This window comes from Squalius cephalus, assembly GCF_949319135.1.
Source record: "Squalius cephalus genome assembly, chromosome: 3".
Taxonomy (NCBI): domain Eukaryota; kingdom Metazoa; phylum Chordata; class Actinopteri; order Cypriniformes; family Leuciscidae; genus Squalius; species Squalius cephalus.
Genome location: NC_137124.1, coordinates 3,436,093 through 3,460,392, shown reverse-complemented (window position 1 = coordinate 3,460,392; position 24,300 = coordinate 3,436,093). Strand labels below are relative to the sequence as shown.

General features: G+C 36.6%; 2 protein-coding genes and 1 long non-coding RNA gene across 4 annotated transcripts; 1 reads left to right on the top strand and 2 right to left on the bottom strand.

Moving 5' to 3' along the window:
• Positions 1–704: 704 nt before the first annotated feature.
• On the top strand, positions 705–21,023 carry LOC307156293 (C-type mannose receptor 2-like). The gene is made up of 5 exons (XM_079867587.1): positions 705–748; positions 926–964; positions 1,057–1,416; positions 19,570–19,911; positions 20,076–21,023. Exons 2-5 carry the CDS (start codon positions 928–930, stop codon positions 20,429–20,431), a joined length of 1,095 nt encoding a protein of 364 aa, XP_079723713.1. The 5' UTR covers positions 705–748; positions 926–927; the 3' UTR covers positions 20,432–21,023.
• On the bottom strand, positions 4,989–16,524 carry LOC307156294. Of its 2 annotated transcripts, XR_013820685.1 has the most exons (6): positions 16,482–16,524; positions 16,332–16,380; positions 10,033–10,093; positions 9,901–9,945; positions 5,527–5,632; positions 4,989–5,114 (listed from the first exon to the last, which is right to left on the bottom strand). It is a non-coding gene; the product is annotated as an uncharacterized lncRNA (long non-coding RNA). The 2 variants fall into 2 exon arrangements; XR_013820686.1 differs by lacking the exon at positions 9,901–9,945.
• Positions 12,524–14,259, bottom strand: LOC307156252 (uncharacterized protein; the record flags this gene model as incomplete). The annotated part of the gene is made up of 5 exons (XM_079867546.1): positions 12,524–12,743; positions 13,025–13,125; positions 13,554–13,618; positions 13,750–13,922; positions 14,229–14,259. 5 exons carry the CDS (start codon positions 14,257–14,259, stop codon positions 12,631–12,633), a joined length of 483 nt encoding a protein of 160 aa, XP_079723672.1. The 3' UTR covers positions 12,524–12,630.
• Positions 21,024–24,300: the final 3,277 nt, after the last annotated feature.

Here is a 24,300-nt window from a genome sequence, read left to right as displayed (position 1 = left end):
AGTCCAGCAATATCTTTAAAGCTGCTGTTTAGTTGTGAATGTTCTGTGGTGGCAAACAATTTTCTAATACTGAATAAGAGACAAACAGGTATCACTTCAACAATTATTTATTTCCTTGCAAGGAAAGGTCAGCAGTCATACAGTCATTACAAAGTGCCTGCAGAGTGTGACAACGAGTGGGGGGTATCCTTCATTCTTTATAGTCGTCCCTCCCCCAAGGTTGTTTTCCCGAGGCTAAATCAAGATGCATCTTAGCCATAACTAACACATTGTTTAGATTTGTCTATAATCATATTTAATCATATTACAGCCTTGAATGGACACTCTCTGTCCCGGTCATACATTCAGTCACATTAACTTTTGTCAGGTCATATACAAGGACATACACATACATATATTAATAAGAATACGTATCGACACCACATTAATCTAATTATCATCATTTTTCTAAGATTCTATGAATATAATTAAATGCAAACATAATAGAACATTAAATTTCTTCCACAGTTCAAATGTAAATTGTAAATGTTCATATTAATATAGACTAATACTGACACATATGTCAATATGCAAATATAGAGAAACAGAGGTAGACAAACACAAATAAGGAGGAAGTAAAATATGAAAATTAGTTTTAGAGCATTACACAAATGATGTGATGTTGGGATGAGAGCAGATATAATAATAGCGTAGTGTAAATCTGCAGACAGAAACATCAGACTCAGGACAGAAACACATGACCCCTAAAGTAAGAACATGTTCATTCTTCAAACACAATTACACTTTCAGATGTTAATATTGTCTGAATGATTATGTGCAGTGAATTCATGCGGCTGTTCAGATACTCACTGAAATTGTCATATTTTACTCCAAAATGAATATGGGAATGTTTGTTGTCTGAGTTTTATATGTGTTTCTTCCTCAGGAATGGACCAAACTCTATATTTGATTCTTCTTCTCATTGGTGAGTGTGTTTGTTGTATTATTTATGGTTTATAGTTTCATCAGGTTTGACCCTGTTATGAAAAGCATTAAATCAAACACTCTCTTTCACAGCTCTCTGCTCCGTATCTGAATGTGTTCAGCGTCAGTATCACTTTATAAACGTGTTGAAGACCTGGACTGAAGCTCAGAGATTCTGCAGAGAGAATTACACAGATCTGGCCACCGTTGACAACATGAACGACATGAACGAGCTGAAGAAGAGTGTGAATGGAGTTAGTCAGGATGTCTGGATTGGGCTGCAGAAGACGAGTGTTAACAAATGGCAGTGGTCTTCAGGTGAACCTGCGCTCTATCTGAACTGGGGATATAAACAACCTGATGGCAGTGATGAGTGTGCTATGATGAGAAATGGAGAATGGCATGATGCGTCATGTAGTAACAGCCGGATTTTCATCTGCAGTTCATCTAACAGTAAGTGCAGCTCCATACAATCACAATAAACATTCATTTATAAAAGATACACCATATACTGTACTGTAAAATCTAATTAGTTAGACTTACTTAAAAGCATGCAAACCAATTGCCTTAAAAAAAAAGTAAAAAAAAGTAAAGTGAAATAGGAATAGTATGTTGTATTGGCAAAAGCTTAGTTAGAATAGTTCAGCTATACAAGAGTTCCAGTAACTAAAAAAGAACCGAGAGTACTTGATAATTTACTGGGCTACTGGACAACCTGAAGGCAGAGATGAGTGTGCTATGATGAGAAATGGACAATTTCATGATTTGTCATGTAGTGATACTCGTCATTTCATCTACAACAGTGAGTGCAGCTATTTACAATTACAACCATTCATTTATAGATGCACCATATATATAACGGCTCCAGAACGTCTTCTACTAACACACACAGTATTAACTTATAAATTAAAGGTGGGATAGGTAACTTCAGAGAGGCTAGCAATATCAAGCTAGCTTTGAAAGCATGAGATCCCACTCTCCCTTCAGAGTCTCCAAACCCACGGCTCCTTTAAAACACAAGAACACACACAGCAGAGTCGGCTAAGCATCAAGAGAGGCAGTGTTAAATTACCTCATGTCTCAAAGCACATAACCTATACACAAAAGAAATATATTTGAAATATATTTTCAGAATATATTTTGGAATATTTGCAAATATTTGAAATTGGCCCAATAAATATATTTCACACTTAACATCATATATTTTTATTATATGTCAGAATATATTTCAATGTATTTTTTTTCTGTATGGGTCCCCAAAAGTGTCAAAAATATATGTGGCATATATTTCAAATACATTGAAATATATTATATTCTGAAATATAATAAAAATATATGATGTTAAATGTGAAATATATTTATGGGCCAATTTCAAATATTTGCATATATTCCCAAATATATTCTGAAAATATATTTCAAATATATTTCTTTTGTGTATGGGAACATTACAATAATAATTGTAAACAGCATATGGAGCTTTAGTCCTGACTGCTGTAGATTCATTTCGGCGTTGATAGTGTTGACATAGAAACACATAAATCCGAGTCTGAGGACGTGAACAGCTCCTGGTTATCATCTCATAATTACGGTTCCTCATGGTGTGAACGCAGCAGGAGCTCGTTGTTCTGGTTCAGGAGGAACTGTAAAAGACACTGTGTGTGTTTGTGGCGCTCAGTGACTGTGTGTTTCTGCAAAGCCTTACAGAACGCACTGATGATGTGTGACGTCTGCGCAGCGGGTGCATATGCAATGATTTATCAAAAATAAAATACAAAGAATATATTTTTTTTCAGGTAGGCTAGTTTTTTATTTGCATATCTTAAGTGCAGAAAAAAATATAAAGCCAGAGGTTTTGTAGACAAATGTGCAAATGTGTTAAATGTCGATTTTAAGGCTATGTGTATTATATATTTTAAAAAAAAATGCTTAAAAAGAATAATACACGAACGTTATGTAAAGTGATAAACTGTTTGCAGATATTCTCTTTGTCAAGTATCCTTGGTCAATTTGATTTTAAGCCAGATTACAAAACTACCACAAAAATGATAATTAAGGTAAATTAATTGACTCACTGTATTCAAATGAGTAAAACAGAGAATTATTATTACTCACATCATCACTATGCCTCCTTTTCAAAATGGTACTAAAGTAAGCAGCCTTTTCATGATAAAATGCTGAACTGTTTTATCTTCAATCACAGAGGTGTGCGCAATCGGGCCGCTTTGTCTATGGTGCACACTAGGGATGTTTGGACTCCAATAAAATAATACACTTTATCTTTTACCTCTATAGTTGTAGACTAAATGTAGTTTAAAGAAGATCTATCTTACATTTCTCTTTTTCATTAATGGAGATATGGAAATTATGCCATCCCAGCAAACATTTGGACGTTTAATGACCGTTGAAAAGACGTCCATCCGAGACGTCCCGTCATGGTTGAAAAATATTTCCAAAATGAAAGTTGAACCAACGTCTTTGACGTCGTCTGGCCGTGAATTCCACGTCTTTTCTGTGCGTCCCTGGACGTCTAAATGGGTTTATTTTTTTTAGTTCTTCTGGATGTTTATAAGATGTGTTGCTGCCAAATGTATGTGTATATATAATCCTGCATATAAAATAATCACACCCATATTGTGTAACATCGTGGAAGGCAATCATATAGGCTATTTTTACACATCTGAACTTGACAAAGGTTCTAAAAAGGTCCAAAATCGGTCCGGTCAGACCTGAACGTCTATAAAACCGTTTAAAAGACAAGTTCGGTATTTTACACTTAAAGCCCTGTTTACAGATCGTTTCTGATGAAATAGAACGGTTAAGATTAAAATTTGGACAGATGCTGCTGTCCCGAGAATTTTAGGTTTCTTTCGTGTTCCCCAAAACCTCCAGAATGGGTGTATAGGTGCACTCGAACAATCCTTCCTAATACGCATTAAACTTTCGTTTACAAAGACGTGAAACTCACCGAGTGGTCAGGGGTGTTCACTGATATGCTCACACAAAAATCGCTGCAAAAGATGCTTTCCAACAGGTTTTATCGTAGTTTTTGTCTCCTCCATTGGCTTGTATTGGATGTGATGTGAGGTACGGTATTACTCCGCGCGGAAACTGAAATGGGGTTGTTTTCTTCTTCTTCTTCTTATTGTGTTTTTTTTTTACGGCGGATCGCAAACTGAAATGCCAGTGGTTTGCTTGCAAATGTGCATTATCGCCACCAACTGGGCTGGAGTGTCTATTATTCAAGCTCTCAACGGAAGAATGTACGGGTGTGAGACGTTTGGAAAAATAGGTCCACAGTTTTACAACGAATGGTAAAACACCTGTTGGAAAGCATCTTTTGCAGCGATTTTTGTGTGAGCATATCAGTGAACACCCCTGACCACTCAGTGAGTTTCACGTCTTTGTAAACGAAAGTTTAATGCGTATTAGGAAGGATTGTTCAAGTGCACCTATACACCCATTCTGGAGGTTTTGGGGAACGCGAAAGAAACCTAAAATTCTCGGGACAGCAGCAATTGTCCAAATTTTAATCTTAACCGTTCTATTTCATCAGAAACGATCTGTAAACAGGGCTTTAAGTGTAAAATACCGAACTTGTCCTTTAATCACGTGTACATCAACACATTATTTGTGGACTAAAGCAAAAAAAGAGTGCAATAATTTAGCACAACATTTTATTGTGAATATTACATTTGAAATGTCTTGCAGTTGTTAAACAGCTACTATTCAAAAAAGATAATAGAAATAGTACAATGTGGTAAATTCTGTGGTAATGGCATTTTCTCTAACAGTTTCACATTAAGGTTAAGCAGACATTAATCAAACCAGAATATGACAAAAGTACAGGAACAGTCAACACATTCTATTCTTAGAGTCTTTCTATAATATTCCATCATTGATGAATAGAAGTCAGAGCTGTGGCAGTGCTAAGTTTCAGTTACTAACAGTCTTGCATTACTGTTAAACAGCCATAAAGAAATTTTTTTAGAGTCTATGAAGTTTGTTTATGGGTTTATGGTTTTTGTTTTGTTTATGGCTCATTTTTTTAAATCCACCACCCCAAGCTGTTCCTGGAGCGTTCTTCAGGTGTTCCTCCACTGCTGCATCAATGTCTGAGTCTGGAGCATTTGGGCTCCACCTCATCACAGCATCTGAGGAAAGAGAATATGGTTTAAAAAAAAAAAAAAAGAAAAAGGCTAATTTCTAGGTAAATGACGTACTTTTTTTTTTGAAAATGTCGGAAAATAACCATGTTATTTTACTGCATAATAATCTTATGCCAATAAAAGATGTTCTGCATTAAATGTGTTTGAATAGTGAAAAGAAAAAGAAAAAACAGAAAAAAAACAGCATTTGCCCTCTTCAATACTGAGCCCTTAAGAAAGACCCTTCACTAGCTGTGTAACTGTAAAAGTGAAAAGGACATTTCTGATAAAGACAGGTGGTCTTTTAAAGAATGTCCCCTGAATAGATAAAAGTTAACAATAAAAATTACATTCATATTAGACAAGGAACAAGAGATTTTTTTTTTTTTTTTTTTTTATGTCATAAGGCCAAAATTACCTTGAATTGCATCGTACAAAGCGTTCGTGTAGCGTTGAATGACTTCTTTTCAATTTGGCCACCACTCCTCATATTGAAAATCGCCATTAAGGCATTTGACATGATTCTGTGAAAGAAATTACACAGGATTACTTCACCTCAAAAAAAAAAAAAAAAAAAAAAAAATTCCAAGTAAAGGTCAATTCAGGGGAGACTGAATTGACATCGAGCGAAACCAATGGTATCAATAATAATTCAATACTTGGTTAAATATGAAGAGGGGGTAGAAGAATTAATTGAAAATAATCTATATTCAATGTTTTTAAGGGAGGTTGACGAATGTGAAGTAAGAGAAACGGTTAGAAATTGCAAAAATAAAAGATCAGTTGATGTCCATGGTATAGATATGGCGTTATTGAAAGAGACTATTGAATGTGTGATTAAGCCATTGACATATATTTGCAATGCTTCCTTCAAAGAGGGAATATTTCCAGATCAAATGCTAATAGCCAAGGTGTTACCTTTATTCAAAGCGGGTGACAAAAAGGAACTCTCGAACTACAGGCCGGTATCGATTCTCCCACAATTTTCCAAGATTTTGGAAAAATTATTTGTTAAGAGGCTGGATAGTTTCATTGGTAAATATAATATTCTAACTGAGAATCAGTATGGGTTTAGAATTAATCAGTCAACTGGATTGGCACTAATGAAGCTAGTAGAAGAAATTACATTAGCTATAGATAAAAAGGAAATTTGTCTTGGGATTTTTATCGATTTAAAAAAGGCCTTTGATACGATCGACCGTGAGATCCTTTTGAAAAAATTAAGTAAATATGGGATTAGAGGAATTGGTCATTCCTGGATTAAGTCATATCTAAATAATAGAAGTCAGTTTGTCTCATTTGATGGAATGGACTCAGATTCCTTAAAAATACTTTGTGGGGTGCCCCAAGGCTCTGTATTAGGACCTAAATTATTTATTTTATATTTGAATGATTTGTGTAAAGTGTCCAAATTGCTTAAAAGTATTCTTTTTGCTGATGACACAAGTTTCTTCTACTCAGGCAAAGAGTTGCAGGACATAGTGAAGGTCGTAGAGAGAGAAATGGTAACGGTTAAAAAGTGGTTTGACACAAATAAATTATCGTTAAATATGAGCAAAACTAAGTTTATGATTTGGGGAAATTGCAAGGTACAGGAGATAAAAGTAAGAAATGGGCAAGGGGAAATAGAGAGAGTAGAGGAAACTAAATTGTTGGGTGTTATACTTGATTGTAAATTGGGATGGAAGAGGCATGTTCATTTTGTTAAGATGAAAATATCTAAATCAATAGCAATTCTAAATAAAATGAAGGGATTGTTGAATAAACAGGCATTATACTTGTTATACTCCTCATTAATTTTGCCATATATCACCTACTGTTTAGAGATATGGGGAAATACTTACAAGACTTATACCCACTCAATTTTTCTTTTACAGAAAAGGGCTATAAGGATCATCTCATATTCTAAATACAGAGATCACACCAATGATTTATTTCTTAAACTAAAAACATTTAAGTTTTATGATTTGGTAGAATATAAAATTGCACAGATTATGTTTAAAGTTTATAATAATTTGCTGCCAATTAAAATCTTAGATATGTTTGAAAAAAGGGATTGCAAATACAGATTAAAAGGAAGAGGTATATTTAAAAAAAAAGAAAGTTAGAACTAATATTAGATGTATGACCATCTCCATAAAGGGGGTGAATGTATGGAACAATTTAGATGATGAATTGAAATTGTGTCAAACCATTAGTAGTTTTAAGAGGCTTCTAAAAATAAAGAGATTGGAGGTTTATAGATTAAGTGGGTGATTCAAGTAAAATAAATCATGAGTTTGTTTGCACTCTATGTTATACTATGATGTTATAGAGTAAATTAAACGTCTGTTTGTATGTTAAGTGAGAAGGTTAGGCGCTATAAGCTGTCAGCTTCAGCCTAAACCTTTTTTTTTTTTTTTTTTTTGGTTAAATATTATACATGTTATGTTACATGCTACATGAAATTGTTTGTGTGTTCTTGTAATACGGTTTGTATAGCCAGAGAGAAAAATAAATAAATAAATAAATAAATAAAAAATAAAAAATACTTGTACTTCTAACAAAGGTTGACAACAAACTCCAAATAAGCCAGTGTGGCAGGTCCAATGACATTCTTCCTGCCTGCATGTGGTTGGTTAGTCCACTCGTTGAGTTTCGTCCTATCAGTGGGCTGTAGCAGCGTATATAAACGGGCTGGCTATGGTGTCACGAGTCACCGCCCCCTCCTGGGTCGTCGTTCGGTCGCCATCCAGGTATGTTGTGTGATGTCAGTTGTCCATGGTATAATGTAGCTAACGTTAGCCCATTTTCAGAGTGGCGTGCGAATTTCCTGCGGCTGGCAGTTGATTGAGGTTGTCCCTCCTCTGGTAGGTGAAGTCGTGATTGGTTTTACACTTTGTATCCACTTGTATTGTAGTGACATTCTTGTTGTGTACAGTCAAAGGTTTGAGTGAGAAGTACGGCTAGTATGAGTGTTTACACTTCAATACAGAAGTGCTTAGTTTCCGCTGGCACACGCTGTCCTCCCGATCGACTGGACGAGCCCTCAGGCTGCATGTATGCGTTTATCTGCCTGACTGGTTTGGTTCCCAGGGATCGCACCCATAAGGTATGTGATTTAAGTCATTATCGTCTGGGTCGCGTGGTGATCTTTTGTCGAGAGAAACAGATTTTAGTAATTGTTCGTAGTTAAATGATGAATTCGTCTGATTGTTAACTTGTAATTTTATAGATGCATCAAGTACAGATTGGTTGCGTCTGCATGGCCGATTAGCTTTCTTGCGGTTGGACTGCGTGGAACTACTGTCCGAAGGCGTGGTTGCTTTGCTGTTAACAATTGGACTGACATCGTTGTCTTTCGTGTTTGTGTATTACGTGTGTGTGTGTGTGTGTGTGTGTGTGTGTGTGTGTGTGTGTGTGTGTGTATGCACGTGTGTGTTTGTGGTTTATCTTTTTCTTTTGTATTAGTTTTTGTATTTTGATTTAGAATTTGTAAGGTTTAAATTGAAAAGTGCGAACACCTCGATTCCATTTGTTGTCTCCGTAAAGTGACAATTCTGAGTGTTTCAACTGACAATTCTGAGTGTAACTTCATTCTGTCGTTACAGGAGCTGAGTGCGTAAAGCAGGGGCGGATTGCTGGTGGTGGTCTTTCTCACGAGTGCTGTGTCATGAGTGGCGTGTGTGTACTTGTGTGAGTGTGTGTACGGGAAAGGTGACTTGCCGTGGAGGCCTTATGTGCCCTTTATCCCCTGCTCTACCTCGGCTCCTTTTTCGCTGACTTCTCAGGTCGCTCTGTGTGTCTTGTTGAATAGTGACATTGTTGTGTCTATATTAATTGTTGTTGATTTGTGTTTTGTGCTTTTTTTTTATATATATATATAAAGTATTCATCTTTAATAAAATGTATATATTTTTGTATCCACGTCTCCTGCCACTTTACTGTGAACGAACCCGTGTTGCCTTTAATCAGAAATTCCATTGTATTGTCCCTGGCAAGATTCCAGGGTGGCGTAGTCGCTAGTGTCAGGGAATGTAAACGAGAGTCGAGGATACAAATGCAGAGTTAGTTTATTAGTGACATGCAGGTACGGTACAAACTCCAGGAAACAAGAAACACGGACAACGAACCAGCACAAGACTACAAACACAAGGAGGCTAAATAGGGGAACAAACAGAGGGTAACGAGACAGACAGGTGGGACAAATTAACCAATTATCAGATAACAAGATGGGAGGGGCTAGACAATAGACACGAGCACATGGCCCAAAATAACAAAACACCCATGTGCAGCACAAGACAGGACAGACATGTGACAGCTAGCTGATCACCTCCAAATCCCTCCATCTGTGCTGCCACACCAGTGTTTTAAACACACCATATATAGTTAAATTTTATTTCTGTGTCATGCCAAACATTTGGCCCATCCCACATGGGATTACAAGACCCCACAAACTTATTTAGCAAACATCTTCCGGTCGCATATACATTTCATTCGGAGAAATACATGAATACAAATATATACACACACACACACACACACACACACACACACACACACACACACACACAGCATATACAAACAAATCCTCATCTACAGATCATCTCGATAAAGAGCTTTATTCCTCTTCTCCCAGGCTTTCTCAAGATAACTGGCTAATTTATGTTTCACATGTGAACAGCCATCTCAGTCTCTGAGCATCATCCATATTTACCAAATCAATCTCTGATTTTATCTTACCAAACAAACAAACAAACAAAAAAAAATCACGCTGTTCACAATAATTAGAAATATATAATATTTCTTTCACTTTCAGTTGACATGGGGTAAGCGCTCCTTGAGGGTCTGGTGGCAGCTATTTCAAAGGTAATGATTTGTAAAATGTAAATTCAATTTTGGATAGGACAACCCCATGGCTGGAAAAGACCATTAACATACATACCCTCACTTCTGTGCTCTCTCCCGAATGCAGCGTTCAAGAGGCAAAACAACATTAGGAAATTCTGTTAATGAAAACAAAACACACACAAACTTAAGAGGGTAGTTACAGTGAGGAAAATAAGTATTTGAACACCCTGCTATTTTGCAAGTTCTCCCACTTAGAAATCATGGAGGGGTCTGAAATTGTCATCGTAGGTGCATGTCCACTGTGAGAGACATAATCAAAAAAAATAAAAATCCAGAAATCACAATGTATGATTTTGTAACTATTTATTTGTATGATACAGCTGCAAATAAGTATTTGAACACCTGAGAAAATCAATGTTAATATTTGGTACAGTAGCCTTTGTTTGCAATTACAGAGGTCAAACGTTTCCTGTAGTTTTTCACCAGGTTTGCACACACTGAGGAGGGATGTTGGCCCACTCCTCCACACAGATCTTCTCTAGATCAGTCAGGTTTCTGGGCTGTCGCTGAGAAACACGGAGTTTGAGCTCCCTCCAAAGATTCTCTATTGGGTTTAGGTCTGGAGACTGGCTAGGCCACGCCAGAACCTTGATATGCTTCTTACAGAGCCACTCCTTGGTTATCCTGGCTGTGTGCTTCGGGTCATTGTCATGTTGGAAGACCCAGCCTCGACCCATCTCCAATGCTCTAACTGAGGGAAGGAGGTTGTTCCCCAAAATCTCGCAATACTTGGCCCTGGTCATCCTCTCCTTAATACAGTGCAGTCGCCCTGTCCCATGTGCAGAAAAACACCCCCAAAGCATGATGCTACCACCCCCATGCTTCACAGTAGGGATGGTGTTCTTGGGATGGTACTCATCATTCTTCTTCCTCCAAACACGTTTAGTGGAATTATGACCAAAAAGTTCTATTTTGGTCTCATCTGACCACATGACTTTCTCCCATGACTCCTCTGGATCATCCAAATGGTCATTGGCAAACTTAAGACGGGCCTTGACATGTGCTGGTTTAAGCAGGGGAACCTTCCGTGCCATGCATGATTTCAAACCATGACGTCTTAGTGTATTACCAACAGTAACCTTGGAAACGGTGGTCCCAGCTCTTTTCAGGTCATTGACCAGCTCCTCCCGTGTAGTTCTGGGCTGATTTCTCACCTTTCTTAGGATCATTGAGACCCCACGAGGTGAGATCTTGCATGGAGCCCCAGTCCGAGGGAGATTGACAGTCATGTTTAGCTTCTTCCATTTTCTAATGATTGCTCTAACAGTGGACCTTTTCTCACCAAGCTGCTTGGCAATTTCCCCGTAGCCCTTTCCAGCCTTGTGTAGGTGTACAATTTTGTCTCTAGTGTCTTTGGACAGCTCTTTGGTCTTGGCCATGTTAGTAGTTGGATTCTTACTGATTGTATGGGGTGGACAGGTGTCTTTATGCAGCTAACGACCTCAAACAGGTGCATCTAATTTAGGATAATAAATGGAGTGGAGGTGGACATTTTAAAGGCAGACTAACAGGTCTTTGAGGGTCAGAATTCTAGCTGATAGACAGGTGTTCAAATACTTATTTGCAGCTCTATCATACAAATAAATAGTTAAAAAATCATATATTGTGATTTCTGGATGTCTCTCACAGTGGACATGCACCTACGATGACAATTTCAGACCCCTCCATGATTTCCAAGTGGGAGAACTTGCAAAATAGCAGGGTGTTCAAATACTTATTTTCCTCACTGTAAATAAAAACAGTAAACAATATTGGTTTATTTTAACTACTTTGTGGATGTAGCAAAGATTTAGACTTCTTGTAATCCAATTGTACATACGGTAGTCAACTATTGTAGCCATATAATCATTCACAATGACTAAATCCAAGGTACCCAGCAAACATTGAGACGTGTATAGACCGTTGAAAAGACGTCCCTTCGTCACGTCCCGTTATGGTTGAAAAATAGTTCCGAAATGAAAGTTGAACCGACGTCTTTGACGTCTTCTGGCCGTGAAATGCACGTCTTTTCTGGACGTCCACGGACGTCTAAATAGGTCATCTTCTGGATGTTTATAATAAGATGTACTGCTGCATAATTTACGTGTGTACATTAAAATATAAAATAAACATACCATATTGTCTAACATCGTGAAATGCATTATGTCTCGAGGTTTACACATTTGCTGAACTTGACTAAGGTTCCAAAAAGGTCCAAAAGCGGTCCAGTCCGACCTGGACGTCTATAAAATGTTTTTCCCATTTGTACTTTACAACCAATAACACATTATTTGTGAGCTTAAATATTTTACTTTACCACAAGATACCATGAACTTAACATTTTTGAATAATATCTTCCAGTTAATAAACATTCAAACAAGACACTACAAGTATTGCAATTTAGTTAACCAAATCTGCGGTAATTGTGTTTTCAGTATTTTTAAATTAATGTGTAGTTTTTAATCAAACAACATAACAAAAACACAGGATATAAGTATACACACACCATTCTTTTCCAAAAAAAATCTATTTTATTTTAGTGCTCCACAACATAATTGCATATTTTGTGTGTGTATGTATATTTATTTATAAAGTATAACAATAAACAGGTTAAACACTGATTCAGTAACTTTGCCATTGGGTTTACCACCATTTACTTCTTATAACCCCCACCCCCAGCTCTTCCTGGAGCATGTTTCAAGTGTTCCGCCATTGCTACGTCAATTTCCAAGTCAGTAGCATTTGGGCTCCACCTCTTCACAGCATCTGAGGGAAGAGAATATGAATGTAAAAAGCAAGAAGTTAAACAAGCACTTATTTAGAAAGTGTTTTTGTTTATCAAACTAATTGTACAATGCAGTCGAACAAGACTTCAAAATTTAAAATGAAGACTTAATTCATGACACAGGATGTTGATTTCATACATGTCCACATATGAGTACACTGGGACTAAAAACATGTTTATTATGCATTTGGACATTTCTGATAAAAGTAGGTCTTTTAAATAAATAAGACACAAGGAACATACAATGTGTGTCACAAATTACCTTGTATTATATTATATAAAGGTGTAGCCTTGAATGCCTTCTTTTCCAGCTGGCCACCACCCCTCATGTTGAATTTTGCCATTAAGGCATTTGACATGATTCTGAGAAATAAACAATTCAGGATTTACTTCATAATATTAAAATGCATTGCAAATTAGCAGTACTGTGCAGCTTGCCAGTTGCATGCAGTGTATGCAGTGTTAAAACATACACTTTCACAACCACTAGTCTATCATGTAATAAGTGCTCTGTCCCTATCCAAAGTTTTTGTGACACGTAATGACTCATTCATTTCTTACACTAACATTATGGTTTTTATATCTTGTTTAAAGTCCTACGAACAGCCTGATTTAGCACAGACATTAAAACTTCAACACAAAAACTGGCAATTATATAAGTAGATATAATGTGTGACAGAATTATAGTATTATCAAAGGTTGAGGTCATTATTGTAGCTACTGTTATTATTGTCATTTTTTCTGAAATATGACACAGCTAAACACACAAACAATGCTAGGTAAATACATACCTGTTCATGACTTTGTTTACACAGTCTCTGACTGACATTCCGCCAACTCTGGACAGTTGCTGAACCTAAAAGTGACACCACAATCAAAAGAAATGTAATATGATATTTAAATAACACTTATCTGTGTGTGCACGTACATATGCATTTATGTATATCTGGAAATATACCCAAAATCCTCATCACATTTTAAACTTACACAGATCCACTTCTTTTGGTCATCTTTCATGCACTCTTCAAAGGATTTCAGGTCACTTTCAGACTCTAGTCTCGTAAACGATGATGACGACTTTCCAGGGTCAAGAATGGCAGCAAGTTGCTGAAGTTCCTCTTTTAGGCCAAACAGCAGGCTAAACACTTTCCTTTGGAATCCTGATAGAGAAATCATTACATTAACATGTATTTTACACATATCTGGACACTTGAGTACTTAAAGCACAAAATTTAATATGAGACTTGCAGTCACACTGCGTGTTTATGCAGAGCATTAGGCTCAAGTGTTTATTTGACAGCTGTTTCCCAGGCATGTTTGCCTGCTGTTTTCTGGTGAAAATTAAGTTTTGAAAACTCAAGAGCAAGACTGAATTGACAGCGAACAAAAACAATGGTATCGATATTGCCATTTGATTATTGATAAACAACTACTTGTAGCCTACCTCTAATAAAAGATTGACAAACTGACACTCCGTATCTGAAGAACTGATGTCATAATGGTATTCTTCATCATCACTGCTCATGTACTCTGTGGCTGTGACAATGGAAGAACTACAGCCCGCCACAGCATGTAATTCGTCAAGTGTTGGGTCCTCCATGACGGGGTTCTCCTCCCCCACAAAAGCAGGCTCCACTGTCCCCTCGGATTCTGAGCTGCTGTCCTTTTCCGCTAAGGCATCAACTCTTGCCCTTCGACGTCTCCACTTTCTTTGATAGTCAGAGGACATGTTTAGCAAATCTAAAATGACAAAATACTTTTAAAGCACTTATTGAAGTCAGCCATGTTCGAATTAGGTTTGCTTAAGCAAAGTAATCCCACATTTTTCTCAAGAAGTTTTCCTAATAATAAAGAAATATATATATATATATATATATATATATACATGTGTGTGTGTGTGTGTGTGTGTGTGTACTATACTGAATATATCATTATTTATGTATCTCATAACACTTACACACTTTAACATTCAGTGAAAATATTCGAAAGGTGGTTACTTCAATTTTTTAGTTCCATAAACGTTTTATTTTGCCACAGATGAGTTTGTTTTTAGGGTTAAAAAAGGCCCTAGCATTAAACATTACCTTTTAGCATACTAGCTAACTTCAGCCAAACTTAATTTAACTTGACAGTGTGCTTATACTTGCTTTTGGATTTTTGTTCCGAGTAAAACAAGTAAAAAATAAAATACATTAATAAAATACCTCAAAATGTACTTACCCACCAGTAAATTTTTAATGATTCGTAAAAGCAAAAAAACTCTCCTCGTGTTGTAGAAATACGTTACCGCTCACTCCTCTTCTTCTGGTGTTTTTGGCGGTTTTGCCAAACCAGCATAAAAAGATGCATTACCGCCACCTACTGATCTGGAATGTTGAGTATACAAACTGTCATATCGCGAGATTATCTGCTATAGGGATATCATATCGCGAGATTTGTTACAACATCTTGGCAGCAGTTTTTGCATCCAGCTCAGACTTTAAATTGTGACTTTATGAATAACGTATGAATAACTTATGGATATAGCCTATATATATTTAATAATTATATAAACAAAATAATGAAATCATATTGTAATGTATGGGAAACTGGTGGAATAATGAGTAAATGCAGTGATTTCACAATTACTTAACTACAGGGGCACTTTGTGAATAGAATTTGACATAAAACAAGATGTAAAACAAACTGAAGTTTTTTTTTTTAATAAAGATTTCCGTGCTGGTTTGTATGGGTCTTACTAAACGTTTAAAGGACGTCAGTGGACGACTATTAACAACCTCTTAAAAAAAAATAATTGGGCACTTAAATAAATTACTGTAGTATGTGAATGTGAATGTGTAAGCACAATGGCTTTTGCATATTTCATAAGGATTTTAAAGAGGTTGACGATGGACTATAAATGCACGTGTAGAAGACGTCACCTGCTGGACGTCCTTTCACAACTGAATCACAACAGGGTATATTTTGAACTACACGCAGCTAAAAGTCAAAGAAACAACTTTACATGCAACCACAGAGAATTGTAGACATGTACAAACGTATTTGAATGCATTTTTAAGAAATATTTTTTCTTACAATTTTTTGCATATTTTGTCGTCCTACCGCGACTATTTTTGGCCAGGGACAGGACGTCGCCGTCGGACCAATGTTTGCTGGGTAGCCAACCCTGGTCCTCGAGAGCCACTCTCCTGCTTGTTTCCAAACTATCCCTGCCCTACTTCCTGCTGACTAATAATGGATCAGGTGTGCTGTGTCAGTCAGAAGCTGGAAGGGCAGGAATAGTTGGAAAACAAGCAGGGCAGTGGCTCTCGAGGACCAGGGTTGGCTACACCTGGTCTACATATGTTAAATTGTGAAGTGATAAGACTGCTGTTCAAATATACACTTCACAGTGTAATACTGCATTAGTTACTATAAAATTAGCTGGGTGTACTTTAGCTTTTTCTTGAGCAATGACAGACATTATAGGCTCTATATTTGTAACTGTATGGACAATTATTTAGAAAAATGTATGTTTGTATTTAAGGTATATTGTGTATAAAATAAGATGCAAATCGCAAAGTTCTCACATAAAATGGGGTGTCCTCTGGGACTGGGATGATAATGCAGAATTTGGAACTGGAGACATTAAAAACAAATGGGTGAAACATATTTAAGGTAAGAAAGGACCCCTTAATAAACACCATAACTATATGGTAAAAAAAAAAAAAAAAAAACACCTTTGTGAAGGACATTAAACAAGAAACAAATGCAATGTCTCTTGCAATGTCTCTTTGGTTCTGCCAGATGGCCTGGAGAAGGATTCCTGAATTCTACGTCTGACAGATGGCTGTTCGTTATGTGACCCTGAAAGAAAAATTGCAACTTGATGTAATTTCATCAAGAACAACAAACAAAATCACGTTTTAAAAATTTCACTGATTACAAAATTGGTAATCTTAGAGTATGGTTATAGAGCAACTTTGTAACAGAGCAAACCTGAGCCATTAACTGCCTTAATATAGAAAGCACATAAATTGCCCTCCAAGTGACAATAATACACTCACAATACATTCCAAATATTATCAAAAACAGAAGATTCATTCTTTGCATACAGAAAGGATTTATATTCATATAATACAAAATGTACTAACCCAACAGCAGATTTTTAGTAATTCGGCAACACAACAATGCACCCTCAAATCCTGCTTGGCTCGTGGTTGTAGAAAAATGGGAAAATGGCTGCGTTATCACTTTATTGCGAGATAATATATCATATCATGGGATTTTGCAATATCGCGAGATTTGCTACAACATCTCGGTGGCACAGTTTTGCCGTGTAAAGCACGTCAGTGTACGTCTTTTCAGAACCTCTTAAAAACTACTTGGGGCACTTAAATTAATTATTGCAGTATCAACCAAGGTGTAAGCATAATTGCTTTTGCATATTTCATAAGGATTTCATAGAGGGTCATGATGGACTATAAATGCATGTGTAAAGGATGTCACTTAATGGACGTCCACTTAAAATGACTAAAATGCAGTGGCTTTGCAATCACTTAACCACATTGGGCACTTTGTGATTATAATTTATTTAAACAAGATAAAGTAAATATATTTACTTTGTATACAAATCGTGTATTTTATAAAGATAATTCCTGTTTTTTTCTGTCTTGCTTGACTGGACGTGTAAAGGACGTCAGTGGATGTCTTCACAACCTCTTAAAAACTACTTGGGCAATTAAATTAATTATTGCAGTATTAACCTTGCAAGGATTAAGCACAGCTTTTGCATATTTCACAAGGATTTCATAGAGGGTCATGATGGACTATAAATGCACGTGTAAAAGACGTCGCCAGGTGACGTCCTCTCACCCGATACACTATATATTGAACTACACTTCACGAGTTCACACTTACATATAATTTGAAGGGGTAAAGTTTAATGCGTATTTGGCGTGCTGTCCGGAGGGAGGGCTCCGAGCTCGGAGTTAGGCCTGAACCCAGAGTACTCCCCCCGTATGTAAATGTTTAGGACTAGAAGCGTGGAGAAGGGGTGGTGGAGGGATGCTGCAAAACTGTCAATGTATTGAGGTGAGACTGCTGAGTATATATACGCCTCTTACCATTGATTGCTGAGTGCTCTCCACTTGTGTTAATTATCTGAACGTGCTCCTCCCGAACCTTGTTAATAAAACATCATGTAGCTAAAAGTCAAAATAACAATTATACATGCAACCCCAGAGAACTGTAGACATGTACAAATGTATCTGAATGCATTTTTAGGAAATGTTCTGTGTTACATATTTTTACCGATTTATGCCGTCCTACCGCGACTATTTTTGGCCAGGGACACGACGTTGCCGTCGGACCAATGCTTGCTGGGATGCTTTAGTTTAGTGGAGCATTTCTGTCCGCTATTGGAAAACAAAAACCGTTAAAAGGAAAATGACATAATGAAATTACCACTATAACCAGTAGATGGCAGCAGAGGACTCGTTTGCTCATACAGTGCTGCAAGTATTACGTGACTTTGTAGGCCAACCGGCAGTTCGCATCTCGCTGGTTCCCTCGACTCAAACCCAATAGGATTTTCCCATAGGCTTTTGGATTATCGCTAAAAACAAGCTCTGTAATTAACAAAAGTTTATGATACTTGCACGTTTTGGCCATCAAGATAACAGATGAACACAACTTTTATGAATTTTTAAGCATAAATGCAGTCGCCAGAAGTAAAAAGCTAAAGTTTGGCTATAAACGAACTCCACAATGGTCCCACAAATTCAAGACTATCATCACTAAAGCTTCTGACAACTCTTTCAGTTTTTATCTAAAAACTTTTTCCCAGAACATTGAGTTGGAATATAGTTTATAAGAGCAGAATTATAAGCATAATGAGTCTGTAAAAGCGGATTGAGTTCATCTGTTCGGCGTGATGAAGTTTAATCTCCGACAGCCTCTGTAGTCTCATTTAGCCACTTGTTAGCAACAGCCTTTTTCAAGACATGTAAAAATCAGGAGTGGCGTAATATTGATGTATTTTATGTCGTAGAATAAAACGTGAAAGTGTCTTGAGCTTGTGTTCACCACAGACCTTATTTCAGCCATTTAACCAAAATCCCATTCAAAAAACCTAACGATGGAAACAGAAGTGCTAAAATGCTAAACTCTACAATTAAACTGATTTTTAAACATTGCTAAAAGACACGTGTGGAAATTTTTTTTTTTTTTTACAAAAATCTTTAAAGCTGCTAAAATTACCCAGAAAACACAAATTTATTTTCTTATTCTGGTCTATGTTGCTGTGGGTTTATTTTGACAAATGTTTTGTCCCGCCCATTGCTACGGTTACCACTGTCAATCATAACAATTTCAGGAGTGACTGAGGAATAATATAACGGATTTCTTGGCAATTTGGCTGCAGTTTTCATACTCTATGCTTTGCCTATCCTGTTATATAAAGTCCATTCCATTTCTGGCCTCGCTCCTGGTGTGTGTGTGTGTGTGTGTGTGTGTGTGTGTGTGTGTGTGTTTAAGTTTCCTCGGAAATACTTCCATATTATTATTTTTTTTTTCTTACAAATTATATTATCAGCATAACAATTTGAGTAAATGTAACTGTGTAAAATATAATAATAACATCATTATTGTATGTAATTCATGTAATTTATTAGTGAATATAGAACAGACTGTGGATAAATGTCACACTTTCAATGTTGAGTCAATTTCTGTATAGAAAATATTTTTCTGAAAAAAGTCCAGTTCAAAAAAAAAGAAAAAAGAAAAAAGGAACAAACTGATTTTTTTGTTGTTGTTTTTTTCTTAAAGTGAACACAGGACTCGTCTTTGTCAATCAGACGAAGAACTGGAGAGACGCTCAGAGTTTCTGCAGACAGAATCACATTGATCTGGTCAGTGTGAGGAACCAGAATGATAATCAACAGGTTCAGAAGTTCATCAATGATAATCACAGATCTAATGATGTCTGGATCGGTCTGTTCAGAGACTCATGGCAGTGGTCAGATCAGAGTAACTCCTCTTTCAGATACTGGGCTTCTGGTGAACCTAATGGTGGAGGAAATGAAAACTGTGCAGTGATCATTCCGAACGCTCAGGGTCAATGGAATGACATCTCTTGCATTAACCAATATCATTTTGTGTGTCATGAAGGTGAGCAGATCCTCACAAACACACACAATCCATCCATCACCTCCAGATATCTTAAAGTTCACGCTACATGTCTGACATGACAGATTCCTCCACAGTGTTTGTTCTGCATGTTGTTTTTGATCAGTCTCTCTCTAGTTTTTGCTTGTGGTTTGTTTTGTGTCCAGATAAACTGATTCTGATCAAAGAGACTCTGACGTGGCCTGAAGCTCTGAGATACTGCAGACAGAATTATACGGATCTGGTCTCGGTTCATTCAGTCGAGATGCAGAAGGAGGTGATGAATGTGGTTAAAGGTGCGTCTACTGAGGCGGTGTGGTTGGGTTTAAGTCACTCCCATATTTTGGGCATCTGGTTCTGGGTGAACGGAGAGACCGTGAGCTATCAGAACTGGGCTTCAGGAGAGGAGAACTGTGTGTCTGGAGTGAGATCTGGAGCAGTTCAGTCTGGAGGAGATCAGCGCTGGATCAGCCGTCCTGAACACGACAAACTCAACTTCATCTGCAGCAGATCTGAGGAGTGAAGGATGTGTTTGTGTTCTTTCATAACTGGCGAATGTTTTTTTTTAACTGGCAAACACTTTTTGTATTGTTTTAACCATCAGATAATGTGCTTATATCAGTACAATGAAATTAATTTATGTAATTTAAAAGTATCATATGAGTCTTATTACTATCAATGTAATGTTCTTTGGGTATTTAAAATACTAATGTGCACTATATGTTTTAAAGACCCCATCACATCAACTTGAGTTTTCATCTGTGGCTTTTAGAAACATTTACATTTTAAATTAGCATTAGTTCTCTTCAGAAAAAAACAGCTCATTATTTTCAACACAGACTGTTCAGTCAAACATACTTGCTGTTAAATATAAAGTAGAAGATCATGATTCGAGGATGTGGCTCAAAGTATATCGGCTGTTATAAAGAAAATAAACGCAAAGCACAAGCCACTTCAGTTGATTTCATGGGATCTTGTTATTCTGGTGGTGTGGCTTCTTTCTTCTCCTCACTCCTGTGTTTTGCACTAATCATATATTTAGTAAATACTTGTTTAAAATATGATTGTGAGCATCTATATGCATCTCAATAAAATGAAATTTTATTCTTAAAGCTACAATATGTCTTTTTTTCGCCACTAGGGGTCGCTAACCTCTAACAATAACAGAGTCGTAGGTTGATGACGCAGTGATAAGAGGAATCATGGAACTTGTCGTCATGCTGAATGATCTAATAATGTTTGTGGATGTGTGAATACATTCATGTTCTTTATTACATAGCTTGGTGGAATTATAATGTAGAATGCATAGAATTATTTCTTGATAACAGCCGCTGCTAAGGATAACATACCGTTGCCATGATAAACAGAGCGTTGCTATGGACGCAGGATTCTAACCGTAGAGACGGAACGGACTATTTTCTTCAGCGGAAGCAATACAATCGTTTTTAAATCAATAAACTCCTTTTTAAATCAATATTTTGTGTCAAATTATTGATTTATTTGGTAGGTAGCCATGTAATAAGCGGGATAATGTAGAGCGAGGCGGTTATAGCGAATAAACCCTCTTCAGGCTGAATCAAGCTCTGCTTCGCGTCGGGTCCTGATCAGCCTGTCGGAGTTGTATTCGCTATAACAACCGCCTCGCTCTACATTATCCCTTAATTAACATGACTGTGGTATGACGCAGGGAACAATTGCTAATGACAGACAGACACACGAGTCCCGTGGATATTAAAGGAACGAGGATATTTCATTCTACCGAAATATCCGCAATTGCTGAATCACTACTCACACAGGACAGTTTATTAGACGAATTAAACTTGTGAGGTAACGCAGCGCTGTTTCACTTGGTCTAACATTACACTATCACACTAAACTGCATTTGAGTGTGTTGAAAGTTAATGTTATTCTATGTGTTAGTTTGTTGGCTATATGAGACTTGCAGTAAGCTAGATCATAGGTCTCATCAAGTCTTAAAGCTCTGTCAAGTCCAAGTTTGTTGAGAAGCTCTCTGGATCTGGAAAATGCCATGCTGATATTGATCCTCGTTTTAGTTCTCCTTTTGTCCCAAAGTCTTCTTGCCATGGTCAATAGTGTTTGAACGAAACAACAACAGCGTGAGCGTGGCGCTAAGCATTACGCAGTTGTCCTCGTCTGTTGCCATGGTTACTATGGCAGTACTAGCAGAAACCAGGGATATGTGGCGGCCTCAGCTCATTAGAGATAATGAAGGGACAACGAAAATACTGTACAACTCCATGGTTTCAAACGGATTGCATAAACTGAGAATATTTGTTTTTTTATATGAATTACTTCATTTAAAAGAAGACAATTCAAGCTTTATAAAGACATATCTCTTGTGAAAGTGTGGCAAGCATTCGCTGAGTTACAGTTCATTTTCGGATGCGTTTCAGAATGAACTTCACTGACAGAAAGACGGCAGAACTCGCATCATATTGTTTTTTTTTGTTTTTTTTTTGCGAAAAGCACAACAGTGTACACACAAAGTAGACACTTAACACAATCAAATGATGTATAACACTATGATAATTACTATGAACAGTCAAATCCTATACTGAATGCCGCTAAAAATAGGTCAGATATATGCGGTGCTTGCCTTGCTTTATGATCATTGTATATTAAACTTGAGCATTCACTTAAGCAATGTTAGCCATTATAGACATATTTATTAAAATCAGAGTAAATAGGACCAATAAGTTCAAGCATAATAGCCAATTATAAACAGATTTCCTCAAATAAAAGTTCATCCACATACCACGGCAACCACTTGCTTGTAGGGGTTTGAACTCACTTCTAGTGTATGAAAAGTATCTGTACACATGACGGACGGCAAAAATCACAAGAAAAGCTTGACATGTACTGACCAGTAGGGGAGCGCGGGGTTAGTTGTAACACGCTTGTTTTAAATACTTCCGCACATGCTTGGATGACGACACTTTGTTTATTTACTAGTTGCCATATCAACACTATATATATATAAAAAAAAATCCGCCAAATTTTAATTTTTTTGGAAGATATCCATAGACATTTATTAAACCATAGCAAAAGTAAATTTCTTACTTAAGTTAATTTTTCATCTCTATTTTTTATGTTTATTTAAAATAAGACAAATCTGATATTATTTTAATCTCCAAGATGTTATTTAACAGTTGAGATAGTTCTTTAATGCTTCGCTAACTAGCAGAAGACACTAGCAGGGTTTAAATCCCAGTTGTGCAGGCGGGGGCATGTTGTAACACTGCGTTACAATGTGCCCCTATTAGAAATGTGCTATTATATTCTATACTTTTATTAATTTTATTGAGAAAACGTGAGAAAAAGGTGAATAAAGACTGAGTGTCAATGTTCAGAAATTACTAATTATTTATTTGTTTTGAACTATATGTTGTATAGCTGTGTTTTCATGTGTTCGTATAGTCAAAACTCAAAAATGAGTTTATATTTAATTATTAAAAATTGCCATTATTTTATATGAAAAAGTTTTTTAATTGTATTTTATTTAGAAAATATTTTAGTTTGTTTTGAATATTTTTTTTTTATTAGATCAGATAACATTTTAAGCTGTCATATGGTCATGTTACAATGTGCCCCACACATGTTACAATGTACCCCACCTATGGGGCATGTTGTCACATTTCACTTCCATTCTTTCGGGGTATATCAAGAAAAAAGTATATACTGTATTAATAAAACAAAAACACATAATTGTACTAGACATGTGGGAAATTAATGTGGGAAAAAATAAATACTCTGAACCATAAGTAGATTTACACAAACTGAGAAAGTCAAAAAGCGTTAGGTTGTGCCCCGCTCTCCTATATTATTTAAGCGTATTCTCTTTGTTAGGATCAAGTAAGTTTCATTCATAACGTTTCTTCTTAAATCTGACATACAATTTCATACAGTTTTGTCCCTCATAACCAGTAGTATAAGTAGCGGCTGGATGTAACCGATCGGCGAGAGTTCGCGTTCAGGAGCTGAAAACTGAGACGTGAAGTCGGACACTTTCTGCTTCTCGTAGTGATGCTAGCGTTGTGTTTGCATACAGCTTAAGTGAAATAAATGCTATATTTGTCAAATACACAGACGCTTCAGATACTTTTCTATTTAATACGTTATGCAGCCTATACTGTAGTACTGGCGTCTGTTTATACAAGGATAAAGTTCAACATAAGCTTATATTTAAATATCAATGTAGTGGGGTCTACGTTTTTTTATCAGTTATATGTTGATAAACTTGACAAAATATAACATCGACTAGATGAAAAGAGGTTTTACTGTTATAAAAACAGATTTGTGAACAAACTTTATTTCAGTCTCTGTTGTCCTCTTGGTAACTTTCTTCTCCTCATCTCCTAGTGTTGGATTGTA

Excerpts from the sequence above, each read along its gene's own strand:
- LOC307156293 (XM_079867587.1), top strand. The coding sequence starts at position 928 with ATGGACCAAACTCTATATTTGATTCTTCTTCTCATTG. Across the intron at positions 1,417-19,569 it reads CATCTGCAGTTCATCTAACA|TGAACACAGGACTCGTCTTT; the intron begins GTAAGTGCAGCT and ends TTTTTCTTAAAG. Across the intron at positions 19,912-20,075 it reads TCATTTTGTGTGTCATGAAG|ATAAACTGATTCTGATCAAA; the intron begins GTGAGCAGATCC and ends TTTTGTGTCCAG.